Source organism: Chinchilla lanigera, unplaced genomic scaffold, assembly GCF_000276665.1.
Source record: "Chinchilla lanigera isolate Chin_1 unplaced genomic scaffold, ChiLan1.0 scaffold00055, whole genome shotgun sequence".
NCBI classification, from domain to species: Eukaryota; Metazoa; Chordata; class Mammalia; order Rodentia; family Chinchillidae; genus Chinchilla; species Chinchilla lanigera.
The window spans coordinates 7620202-7633276 of NW_004955456.1; the positions used below are offsets into that span (position 1 = coordinate 7620202).

A 13075-nucleotide genomic window follows, 5' to 3' on the forward strand; every position below is an offset into this window, starting at 1 on the left:
CTCAGCGTTTTAGTCATACCCTTATTCAAACTTTGGGACAAGTTTACTCTGTGTCTCTTGGGTTCCACTGCTCCAAGGCTTTTCCTGAGTTGCTCCTTTTTCTGGACTGGCTCCTTTCCCGTTGTTCCCCAAGTGTACCTGTCACGGCTGCCTGTCAGCAGTGTTTATTTTGGGTTTTTGTCTCTAGCACCCATCAGATATAATCATGGTGGCAGCGACGACTGACTGCAGGGCTCATTGGAAGGAGCTGGCCCTTGCTGTGCCCTGTGGGGCAGGGCCTCGGTGGAGGATGGCGTGTCACTGCAGGTTGCAGCCTGGCCTCTTCCGAGTGCCTCACCAGTCCCTTTTCTGTCAAAGTGGGTATGGCGAGGGCCTGCCACCTCTCAGTAGGCGGGGACACTCGGGAGCGTGTGCGCAGTGCATTGCGCTCTTCAAGGGAGGGCAGAAACGGTCTTGTTCTGTAAGCAGCATTTAAAAAAATCACTTCGCTGGTGAATCTAAAGAAGAGCCAGTGTGAAGTTTTTAATCTCCTGCCTCAGATCGTAGTTCTGTCTTTTCTTAGCCCACTCTGCTGTTGAGGAAAAGCAACTTGCCTCCCTTCCCTTCCTCAGTGTACCCTCAGAGGAGGACAGGAGTGCTGAGCTCATGCAGTAGATGTCTGTGATTGTTCATTTCAGATCTTACAGTTTCATTGTTTTTGAAAATTCATCTGCAGAGATTTTTGATAAACTCATTTGCAGATGAGAGGACATCTCCTGGTGCGACGGTGTGGAGACCAGAACCCAGGCTCCCAGCACCGTCGTGTTGACGTCTTGTCAGTGCACATGCTGTGGTGTTGTTCTGGCTGTTGCTGAGTGACAGTGAATCCGTTTGCTCTGGCATCTCCACTCTCCTCTCTGAGGTGGTGGGTGCCTGTGCCCTGTTGTGTGCCTGTGCCAGCTCTAGCCTCACCCCAGAACCTCTGAACAGTACCTTGGCCCCATGTGTGGCTCGCAAGGATCTTACCCAGCTCCGGGCTTAGACTTGGGTGACACTTGCCTCTAGGCTCAATGCAGGTGCTGGGGTTTGTGCTGAAAGCTCCGTGACATATGGCGTTCCCTTCTTAGAACGCATCTGGAAGAAATGTGGGAAGAGGTTATTACAGGAAACTTCCACAGCAGAAAAGACCAGTAGGCTGCGTTTATCCACTGAGCTTTAATTCACCTAATTTTTGAATGTACAACACTATGTGCACAAATATAAACATGACCAGTGAAAGCGGGGCTTGGCTCTGTGCCTTTTCTACCCCACACTGACCTAAATCACCCTATGACTGGTGTGGGCGATACTTTAGCAGATACTTTTGAGGCCTATGTAATCAAGCATGAACACGTTTCCCTGTTCCCACTGTTAGCACAGATGGTGTGTTCCACTTCCTGAGATGACCCTGGTAACCCTACCCAGTGTCTGCCTGTGTCCAGCAGCGGGGCTCTGGTTGCTTCACTTTACCTCCGGCTCCCTAGTTGCCTCTGCTTGGTGGACTTCACTGACCCCAGTCACCTGACAGGTGACCACCCCTCCATCTCAGGCTTCCCTGTGCTGTGCTTTTGTCCCCTTTGAACTACAAGCTGATAATGAAACCAGCCCTCTGTTAGTGCTCATCTAGGTTGGGTCCACTGTTCCGTTCTTATGAACAATAAAGCAGTGAATGTTTTTGATACATTTTATTTTGTGTATATGCATTTTCATATGAAAAAGCTCCATGAAATGTGGTTCTGAGAGTGAAAGAGATTTCTCTAGGTGTTACAAAGTGCTTTTCCTAGAGGTTGTGTTAATTTACATGCCCATCAATAGTGTACAAAAGTCCTTGCTTTTTCAGATTTATTGACATGTTACCAAACCTTGGGTTTGTAAGTTGGGTATGTAAAAAAACAGTATCTATGGGTAGAATGAATTTTTATTTCTCTTATAGTGAGTATCTTTCTACATATGCCTTAGTTTTGAACTAGTTGTACCTTTTTCTCGTTTTCTGTTAGGTTGTGCTCTTTTCCTGGGAGCTCTGTGTTGATTAGAGAGATTGTCTTCTGTGATGTGTGTACTAGTCCCTTATCCGTGGGGATAAATTTCAGGGACACCCGCCCACACCAAGGGATGCCTGAAACTGGGGATAGCTCCAAACCCTATATATGAGACATTTTTTCCTATACATGCCTTCCTGTAGTAAAGTATAATTTATAAATTAGGCATATTAAGAGATTAACAACAAGTAATAATAAAATAGGACAATGTTAACAATATACTGTAATGACAGATATGTGAATGTGGTCTTTCTCTCTGAAAACCTTGCTGCTGTACTGTGCTCACCTCCCCTTGTGATGGCATGGGATGAGCCCTACCTGTTTTGGGTGATTCTGGGTCCTTGGGCCATGACCAAGTCACTGGTTGGGAATCCTCTGTAGTTGGACTTCTTTGCTGAAACCTTTTGGAAGAATATTGTAATTGGAAGTCTTCTCTGCCCCCGCAAATGGAATTTTCTGGTGACCAAATGGGTGATTTTAATAAGCTGTGTTGTATCTGAGGATCTTATTCCATAATTGTGTCTTTTAATACCTGTCCAGTTTGCAGTACTTTTTCATCTTCCTCTTCCTCTGTAGATGACTCAGTACATTAAGTTCCTCACTTTTCTGTTAACCCTTCTCTGTGGCCTTTAGTATATTTTTCTGTTGTCTTCATCAAATGCGTTAGCAAATCCTTCTCCACCAGCTTGTGTTGCTGCATGAATGATTTTCCCACCTTTGCCGTTGGCCTCTAGGAAGCCTTGAAAATCATGCACAGCTCCACTCCATAAGTTCTTGAAATAGGCAGTTAGTTTCTGGGTTTAGCTCATCCCATTGCAGCCGTTGATGAATGCTATTGTATTAGCAATAGCGAATGACTTCCACACTGCATTATGTGCAGATTAGGGTCTGCATCAGTTGCTGATCAAATGTGACCACATACCAGGAGCTTCTGTGGCCTTGACAAACCCAATAATGTCCTGCTCAAAAGGCTGAAGCAATTTGGAGACAAAAATACAACCTTCACACTTTTATTTTGATAGCAAACAAATTGAGGATTATTGTACATTGGTATTAATAGAACTTTAAATCCCACCCTTCCTCTTCCAAGTATTTCTTCACTTCTGGGATGGAGCATTGGTGGAACCATTCCATAAACAAGATGGCTGTTGCCCACGCTTTCTGATTGTGTGGTCAGAACATGGGCAGATAATTTTTGTTTTTGTTTTTGAGTGTGCGTGGGTTCTTTGCTCTGTACTCTGTGCCTGGCTTCATCATATGCCCTGCAGCATTGCCACATAGTACCAGAATTAATCTTTTTTCTGTGTTTCATCCCCTGCTGTTTCCTTTGCACTTCTATGAATGTGGGCTCCATTAGGCATCTTCTTCCAAAGGAGCCTGATTTCCTTGAAATTAAGGACTTGCTTTCTCTGTAACCAGAGTCTTTCACTCTGCTGCAAATGTGGCAGCAGCTTCCTCATCAGCAGAAGCAGCCTCTTCAGTAGTTCTTACATTTTTCAGTCTAAACCTGTTCGTAAATCTATGTAACCAGCCCAGACTTGGAGCAAATGTGGCTTGGTGTCGCTTGCTTCAGGGGACCCTTTGTTGAAGCCTTTGTGTGATTAGAGCGCCTCGTGCACTACAGTGCCGCTAGTCTTGGATTTCATTGCCTTCCAGCTTAACGTAGCACTTACTGTGCACTGTAGCCATAACTTTCATAGTTTGAGATGTGACAGCAAATGGAGCACACATTTCTTTTTCCTTCAGAATTTTGTGGATGGAAGATTCATTCTTATTATAGATCTTAACAACTTCATGTACTTTTAAAATTAAGTCAAGAGCTTGCACATTTCATTAAAAAGAAGCACTTTATGGCTTCTCTTTGGCATATTTGAAGTTGCAGCATCTCTGCTTTTATGCTTTGGGACCATTATTAAACAAAATATGGGTTCCTGTGCACAAGTACTGTGATAGTCGATCTGACAGGGTGGCTACCAAGTTCTAGTAGGCAGATAGCATACAAAGTGTGGAAACACTGGACAGAAAGGATGGGATGGAGGGGGCAGTGCAAGATTTCATAACACTACTCAGAATGGCATGCAATTTAGAATTTACAGATTGTTACTTTCTGGAATTTTCCTTTTAATATTTTCTGATCACAGTTGACTATCGGCAACTGAAATCACAGAAAGCAAAACTGTGGATGCAAAGTTTTACTGTGTTACAGACCTTTTGTTTCATTTTGTTGCTAAGTTTCTGAGTTGGTTTGTTTTTTCCTTGCAGAATTTAGTGATTTTTGTGTAGTTATATTAATCAGTACTTTTAAAAAACGCCTTCTGGTGTTTGAATCAGGTTTGGAAACATTTCTGTTATGGGCAGTTATTTGAACTTGGCTACCTTATGGTCCACCTTGATCTTCTCATCCCATCAGAACAGTTTTATCTAAAGCCTATGAATGGTTTCCAGTGTAATTATTACGGAAATGAAATCATTTGTCTTCCTCATGGAAGGACCTTGTAACCGTTGAATTTAATTGTCAACTTGATTGGCTTGGGAGCCACCTAGGAGATTAGTAAAGCGCACTTCTTTTGCTGTGTTTGGGTGGGTCACATAGGGGTAACCTGGGGTATTATGTCTGGTCTCTGCCCCTTCCTCTCTGACTCTGTTCCCTGCTCTGCTTCCTGACTGCCATGCACTAAGCAGCTTTGCTCCACCGTGCCCTTCCACCATGATGATTCTCCCTTGAAGCCAGCTGATCATTTACTGAAACCTGTGGAATCATGAACCTCATAGGCTATTTCCTTTTCAAGCTGTGGGTATCTGGTGTTTGGTCCCAGCAACTGGAAATCTGGCTGATGCTTTGTCTGTGGCAGTTTGAGATCCATCTCACTTGTGAATAACCAGCACCTAACACAGTATGAAATGTGTCACTTGCCTCTGCATTGTATTTGTTAGGTAAAGGTAACATTATTTCACACAGCTGGTAAAATAATGCAGCTGAGGGCCTGGGATGAAGCTCAGTTGGTAGATCACTTGCTCAGTATCCACAAGGCCCTGGGTTTGGTCCCCATACTGCAAAACAAAACAAAAAAAAAACAAGCAAACTTGAAATTGAACAGAATTAGGGAGGTAGAGCTCAAGTTGAACATGGATACTAGCATTGCTTTTTCACAATAATGATTTTTATTTTTAAGAAATACTGTAGGTTATACACACCATCTGGTACAAAGTGTTGTATGTGGATACGGATGATGCGCTGTTTGGTGGGGAGTACTTCGGGTTTAAAACCAGGTTTTGTATTGACTGTAATGCATATGCTTCGCAAATGTGGTGCTCTTGGATTTTATCTCCACACTGCATGCTCGCGTGTGGTCTTCTTTATGATTCAGTGAGGACGTGCCTGTCAGCGTCCTGGGCATCACTCCTTGTCTTAGAAGGGCCTCTGTGGCAGTGTTCTTTGCAGAAAGCTGGGGGTCTGCCTCTTGCTCATGACAGGGTGTCTTCCTGCCTGCAAGTGCCACAGGATTGCTTCTGAGGTCACCTACACCTTTGTGCCTTAATAACGATGCCTGCTTGTCTTCCGTGGTGCCTCAGAAATTGGCCTGTGGGGCGAGGCTGTGGAGAAGGGGCATCGGAGTACTTCCGCTTGCACCTCATTCTCTCCTCTGCTGCCCACAGTGCACCCAGGATTTCAGTTCCCCTGGGGGTGGGCTGGGCCAGATGGAATTGTTATAATTCTGCCTGGGGGAATTACCAGACTGTCCTCTGGAGTGCTTGCACCAGCTTACATTTTACATCTTCAGAATTATATAAGGCTTCAAGTTTCTATGTCCCCACTAATACTTATTATTTGTTTTGTTTTATGGTTTTAGTTGTAGCTATTCTACTGGGTGTGGAGTAATGTTTCATTGTGGTTTTGATTTTAAGTCCTTTGTCCATGTTTTAATTGGGTAATTTGTCATTTTATTGTTGAGTTCCGAGAGTTCTTTACATGTTCTGGATATACCTTTGTCATGATTTGAAAATACTGTATTTTCTTTTATTCTGTGTTTTTTTTTCACTTTTAAAAATTTTATCTTTTCATTTTCTTGACAGTGTTCTTTGAAGCCCAGAAGTTTTTATTTTACTTTTTGTTATTTGTGCTTTTGTTGTTTCTAAGAAACCATTGCCATTACCTAATCCATTTTCAGTTACATTTTCTTCTAAGAGTATTGTAATTTTAGCCTTACATGTAGGCCTTGATACATTTTGAGTTTGAATTATTATGTGATGTGAGGTCCAAATTAATTTTGAGGTAGGCCAGTTATATTCTTTTGCCTGCAGATATTCAGTTACCATGGTATAATAGACTTGAAAAAAAAAATGCTCTTCCTCCATTGAGTGATCTTGGTACCCTTGTCTAACATCAGCTGGCTATAAATGTGTGGGTTTATTACTGGACTTCTTACTCTATTCCATTGAACTGTATGTCTTCCCTTATGTCAGTACCATTCTGATTCAATCACTGTGACTTTGTAGTAAGTGTTGGACATTTTTGTTCCTCTTTTTTCTTCTGCTTTTCTTCTATTTTCTTCTGCTTTCTAATTTAGTATTTTAATTCCCTTGTTTTGTATTTTGGTTTGGAATTATGTTTTTAGTGTTGGCCCTGGGGATTACAATTCATGTTGTATTTTATATCAGTCTACTTCAGATTAATGCCAATTTAGAAGTATACAAAAGTTTATTCTTAGATTGCTCTATCCCCTTCACTTTTGAGCTGTTACTTGTATTTTATGCAGTTCTTTAAAAAAAAAAAAATCAGGAGCCAGGCATGGTGGCGCGTGCCTATAATCCTAGCCCTTGGGAGGCTGAGGCAGGAGGATTCACGAATTCAAGGCCAGCCTGGGCTACAAAATGAGTTCAAGGCCAGCCTGAATTACATAGTGAGACCCTGGCTTAAAAAAACAACAAAAAAAACCCACCACAACAAAAGAAAAACAAAAATAAAAATAAAAAATCAAATAGGAGAGGAAAAGAGTTACCAACTGAAGGCAGACTTAAGCTGTCTTTTGCCCTGAGCTGGTTACTGTGTCCCTCACCATCCAGCCAGCCACCTGGTGTCTTCCCATTTCTGCTGCAGGGCCCCCGTTAGCGTTTTGTGTAGAAGAAGATGGATTTGCTGGCAATGAGCTCTCTGGTTTTGCTTATCTAGGAGTCTCTTAATCTTTTTGAAGAATAATGTTGCTGTGTATAGAGTTCTTGGTTGAGGTGTTGGTTGTTTTTGTCTTCCAGTGCCATGAACACATCATCCCACTGCTTGTAGCCTCGCTGGTCTCTCAAGAGAAACCAGCTGTTGTTATGGTTGATGAGTTGCTTTTCCCTGCTTTGTCATCTCCCAGCCCTCTACTAGGGATTGAACCAGAGCCTTGCACAGAAATTGACCAGAGCTCTGCCACTGAGCTATAGCCACAGTCCTTTTACATTTTTAATTGTGCTGAGTTGCCCAGGCTCAGCTCAGACTTGTCCTCCTGCCTCAGCCTCTGGAGTAGCTAGGATTACAGGCATGCTCCACCACAGCCAGCTTGTCTTTGGGTTTGCCAACAGCTTGATCTAGGTCCTTATCTACTTGGAATTCATTGAATTCTTTGATGTGTAGGAGAATTTTTCATGGCAGGTTTGGAAAGTTTTCAGCCACTCTTGTTTCATGTATCCCTCTGCCTTTTCTGTCTTTGTTCTGTGAATCCCATCTCATGGGTGTTGGTGTGTTTGGTGTCCCTCAGGTTTCCGAGGCGCTATGCATTTTTATTCGTTATTTTTTCTTTCTGTTCTTCAGATTGGACAACTAAATGGACTTATCTTTAAGTTTTCTGAATGCTGGAATCTGCTTTTGAGTGCTTTGATTTTTTTTCACATTTCTTCCTCAGTTACTTTTGAACAGTTTGTATTTGGTTCCTTTAAATAAAAAAATTCCCATCACTCTATTGATACTGTCTACATTTATGAGACTGTATTTTCATTTTTTCCTTTAATTCTTTATACATGGCTTTCTTTAGTTTTTTGAGCACATTTAAAAATAGCTGATTTCTAGAACTTTCTACTAAGTCCATGTCTGGATGTCCTCAGGGACAGACTTTGCTGATTGCTTTCTATCCCCTGTGTATGGGTCACACTTGCTCGTTTCTTAAATCTTGTATTTTGTAGTTGTTGAAAGGTGGCTGCTTTAACAACACAGTGTGGCAGCCCTGAAATTGGTTTCTCTTGTGGTTATTTGCTGTTGGTAGTTAGAGTTTAATGACTTTCCTGAAGGAGCTCTGTAAATCCATATTTCTTGTTGTGTGTAGTGAGCTCTCTACTTGATGAGCTTAGCAGTTAGCTGGTCCTGGCTGAGGGGCTCCCTGTGCCCACCGAACTCAGCACATCCGGCGCTCAGCTTAGCTGTAGCCTTCATTTCCTGCTCATGGTCAAGGTCAGCCATAGAGGAGAACTTGAGGCCACCTCAGGTTTCCCTGAGTGTGTACTGAGTCTGCACATTCATGTGGCTTTTTAGATGCCCTGGAATATATCAAAGCTTTTCAAAGCTGCAATGGACATTTTATTCCCACCTTTTCCTTTTGTTTCTTCATTTGTCAAATCCTCATATGTAGTTGTTTGCAGTAAACACCCATGGGAGAGTACATACATGTATGTGTGTGTCCGGGGGTGGTTTTGAGTCCTTTGAAACAGCCTCACATGCAAGGTCTTCAGGCACCCTCAGACAGGTTGGATCCTGGCTGTTCTTTGGAACAGAGCTTTGAAAGAGCTCTGGCTCAGTGCTACTCCTCACAGATGCTGCGAGCCGCACTGGAGAACAGGCTGCTGGAAGCCAGTGTGGGGATGAGTCAGGGGTGAGTTAAAATGTCACCCAGCTTGCTGGTCTTGGTGAGGCTGGTTGTTTCTCCTGAATAAATCCTCCCTGGTTTCCTGCAAACGTTTGGTTCACTTCCATAGTCTGTGAGGAGTTGGTGTTGGTACTTCCTGCCATTTTTCTTGTTGCTTTTATGGAAGAAAGAGCTCTTTAGTGCTTGTGGAGGATTAAGTAATCTTGGAACACCCAGCTGAACTCAGCGTGGTATTGGGTGTGGAGGGCCCACCTGAGTATTGTTGCCAACAGCATCTAAAGAGAACTGAAGGGGAAAATGGTGTGCTGTTGATTCTCCTGGAGAACCTTGTCACACTGGTTTTCCTGATACGAACTCAGCTGTCCTCATCATTGGAGGAGCTCGGGTCATCACTATCTCTGAGGATGGCTGTGATTCTCTTCAGGAGAACTCTGGTCCTCACCTTGAGCGTTGCTTCCTGGCTCCAGTGCAGATCCCTCAGCCTGCAGGCACAGATCCTTCATCTCACTGGCACAGACGTTCTAACTTCCACCACTGATCTTGGGGCCTTTCCAGCACAGACCCTTGACACAGACTTGCATAAGACATTGTTGTGGACTCAAGGCCTCCAGTGGGACTTGTGGAGGACATTGCCATGGGCTCTACGTCTTCAGCTGGACCATTCAAGACATTGCCGTGGGATCCAGGCCCTCAGCTGGATTCTTTGGGGCTCTAGTGTGTGGACAGATCTCCCACACTCTTTTGCATTTGACACTTTAGGTTAAGATAAAATAATCCTCTGAAGTATGTGTCCTGTGTTCAGTTGTTTCATTTGTAAAACCTGACTACAACAGTACTCCCATTTCACTGGCATTCCATTGGATCAGGAGTTTCGACACCATGCTGGTTTCCTGGGGTTTTTGCTGTCTTTTTCATGTTGTCATAAGCAGTGCACTTTCCTTGTAACATGAGTTATCCAGATGCAGTAATAGTGGTATTGCCTAGAAATCACTTTCTTTGACTCCAGCCTGGTTCATTATTCTGGAACTCTGCTGTCTGGCTACCATCCTTGCATTTTTTCTACACGTGTGGGTTAAACAGACTTATTTTGGGACCCCAATTGGAGATCTTTCTTCTTGGGTTATCAAAGTGATATGTGATAAATGCAGAGTTCTTTTATGCCTTAAAGTGTGTTTGTTTTAACGTTGCACTTCTTTCCTTGCTGCGTGTGTGTAGAATTCTGTCCTAAGACCGCTTTCCCCTTGGAAAGCTAAACACAGGTTTCCCGTGCCTTCTTAACCCAGGTGCTGCTGATTCTAGAAGCCTCATCCTTTTGTGGGCTTTGTGAGTAAACCTTTTTACATCCTCCTTGGAATGCCTTGGATCTTTTTAAATACTCGGTGTTGTAAAATTACTTGAGTCCGTTTCAGTCACCATTCATTCATTTTGTTCAGCACGCAGTGGGTCTTTTCAGCCCAAAGATATTTTTTTCCTCACTGGGAAGTTTGCTGCTTAATGCCATAATTTCTGGAATATCAGATTGATTGCTCTGTCTTTACTTTAATTTCTTTGATTTTATTTTCTACATTGAATTTTGGTTCTTTCCTTTGATCATATAGCTTTTTCATAGTTTACTCTTGTTTCCATTGAAGCAATATCTTTACAGTTCTCTGGAAAGATATATAAAATGGAAATATTTAAGTATGTCTTTTCCTGATTAGCTCTGTAGTCTGTGTTTCTGGTTTTTACATCGCTCTTTTCATGCTGCTTGCTTTCTTAATAAGATCCAACCCTTGGTTTCCTATTTTTTCTTTTTTAATTGTTCCATTTTCTTGTGTATGGGGCAGTGTTGGCCGTTTCCTCCCTGTGTGTCAGAGGTCTGTTCCTCCATGGTATGACAGCTTTTCTTTACAGGCTGGGAGGCCTTGGTTGTCCCATGCTGGAGTAAGTTTGGCCTGGGCATCCAGGCCAGGCCCTCAGACTGCTGCTCAGTCTCTGGAGCAGGGCTGGGTTAGACAGTGGGTTCCTGTCCTTGGCTGGGCTTCCACGGTGCAGCTGTTCCAGGCACTGGCTCTGGGCTGTTCCTTTCTGTGCCCTAGCCTCACCTCTGCCTCCATAACTGCCAGTCTTCAGTTGGGCTTCCTGCTGCGGCTCTAAGTGTCCCCTGCCCTGGGAGATTTGTCTTCTGTGCCAGTCTTTCTGTGCCCCCCAGAGTTAAGGTCTCATCTGCTCCTTCGTGCTCACTTCTCCCCCTTTCACTGTCTGGGGTGGGGTCTTTCTCTTTGTTACTGTCATTTCTGCAGTGGCAAATCAGAGATGACCACCTGTTTCTGGTGTGATGTTTTCAGCTGGAACGCTTGCTTTTCTCCCGTGAGGATTTCATTCCTTCTGTTGGGTAGGCCGTGTGAGAATCTTGCTCAGATTTGGAAATCATGGTATCATGGAGAGCTGCCAGGGAAGTTTGTTAAACCAAGCTTGTTCTTGGGAGGCCAGGCCAGGGGAGCCTGAGTGGTGTCAGCTGTTGGTCTACACACACAAGTTCACAGTTAGACTGGTTGGGCCCAGCGTCCGTCTAGAGCCAACCTGGCAGCGAGCCGAGCTGGGTCACGTTTGCTTGTGCTTCTTTTGCTTTTCGAAGGTGGGCAGCAAAGCCAGGGCAGCAGACTTTTTCCTCCAAGAAGTCGGCACAGGTGGCCTGTGTGCTGAGTCTTCATGGAACCTGGCTGTGTAGCCTGGGCAGGTGGAGAGTTCTCCCTGCCCCAGGTATGTGAGGGGTCACTGGTCCTCTGGGCAGTCCTCTGTCACCTCCTTTCCCAGCTGCCACACAGGACTCGAAGTGTCTAATGGAGCAAAGCTTGCATGCAGGCACTCAGCTTACAATATCAGATTCTGTTGGCAAATACTAAACTCCACTTGGAAAATTCTGTATCTGTGAGGGTTTTCTCCCAGAAATTGTATAAACATTTAATGAACCAGGTACCAAGTAGCTTCTAAATTAATTTCCCAGGCCTATGAGAAAAAACTTTTTAAGTACTTTCAATATTTAATATGTACACTATGCAAGTACACATTGAACATCCCTGATCCCAGAATTTTTAGATTTCTGATTTTCAGTTTCAGGAGACTTAACCAGTAAAGTCTATGCAAATATTCCAAAATCTGAAAAACTCCTCACATCTGGAACACTTCTGCCCCCAAGCATTTTGCACAAGGGATATGCTATTGTAAAGACTTCTGCGTTATAAAACAACTTTTAGAAGATGTCTGTGTGGATTTTGGAATGTGTGCCGTGTCCTGGGGGAGCTGACGTGTGCAGGTGGCTGTGGGTGTGGAGCAGGTTGGAATGGCTTCCTTCACTCAGATGCCTTCCAAGCCCCACAGAAGTTTATGGGCAGGTCCTCAAAATAAGTGTGCCTACCGCTGCCCAGCAGCTGGCAGCCACCCTTACAGATGTGATTTTCTTCTGCTTGTCTGCAGGTCTCGGTGGCCCTCAGCAGTAGCTCCATCCGCGTGGCCATGTTGGAGGAGGGCAGGGAGCGCGTCCTCATGGAAGGGAAGCTCACCCACAAGATCAACACCGAGAGCTCCCTCTGGAGCCTGGAGCCGGGCAAGTGCGTGCTGGTGAGTGTGGGCTCCATGCACAGTGCTCCAGGTGGGTGTCCAGCTTGCCCCGTGCCATTCTGAGCAGTGGGGCCGAGGACTCAGAGAGCCCCCACCTCGTGCCTAGGGCGGTGAGTCTCCATTCCCTCCTTACCGGATGGGCTTCCTCACCCATCGCCTTGAACCCCCTCTGTCCCTGGTCTCTGGACCTGTGACCACTGGGTTAGAATTGTCAGGACTGTAGTCTGTATACTGATGATTCCTTTTACTTTATACGATTTCTGTGAAGATGTGGTTATCACCACGTTGCTCATCTAAGGATTGTCATTGGTCCAGGTGACTCTTGCGCCTTCATAGGAATTTCAAGCCATGTTGCTTTCCCCGTGTGTTTGGTGTACTTGTGTGTAAAGTACAGGTTGTGGCAAAATGTTCACCTCTTGTACTGCTGGCTGCTGGTAATGAACGTGTGCCCTGGGCTGGCTGGTGCGTTTAAAGTCGGCAGCGATCTGAAGCTTGGGGAGGGGAGTGTGTGTGTGTGTGTGTGTGTGTGTGTGTGTGTGTGAGAGAGAGAGAGAGAGAGAGAGAGAGAGAGAGAGAGAGAGA

At 44.4% G+C, this 13075-nt stretch overlaps 1 protein-coding gene across 1 annotated transcript in view; it reads left to right on the top strand.

Annotated features, from left to right (window-relative positions):
- Positions 1-13075, top strand: part of Nudcd3 (NudC domain containing 3) — an 86284-nt gene that overhangs the window by 61434 nt on the left and 11775 nt on the right. Inside the window, exon 4 of the mRNA XM_005396666.2 lies at positions 12350-12493. Coding sequence (XP_005396723.1) covers positions 12350-12493 — 144 coding nt within the window. The remainder of the gene's footprint in view (positions 1-12349; positions 12494-13075) is intronic.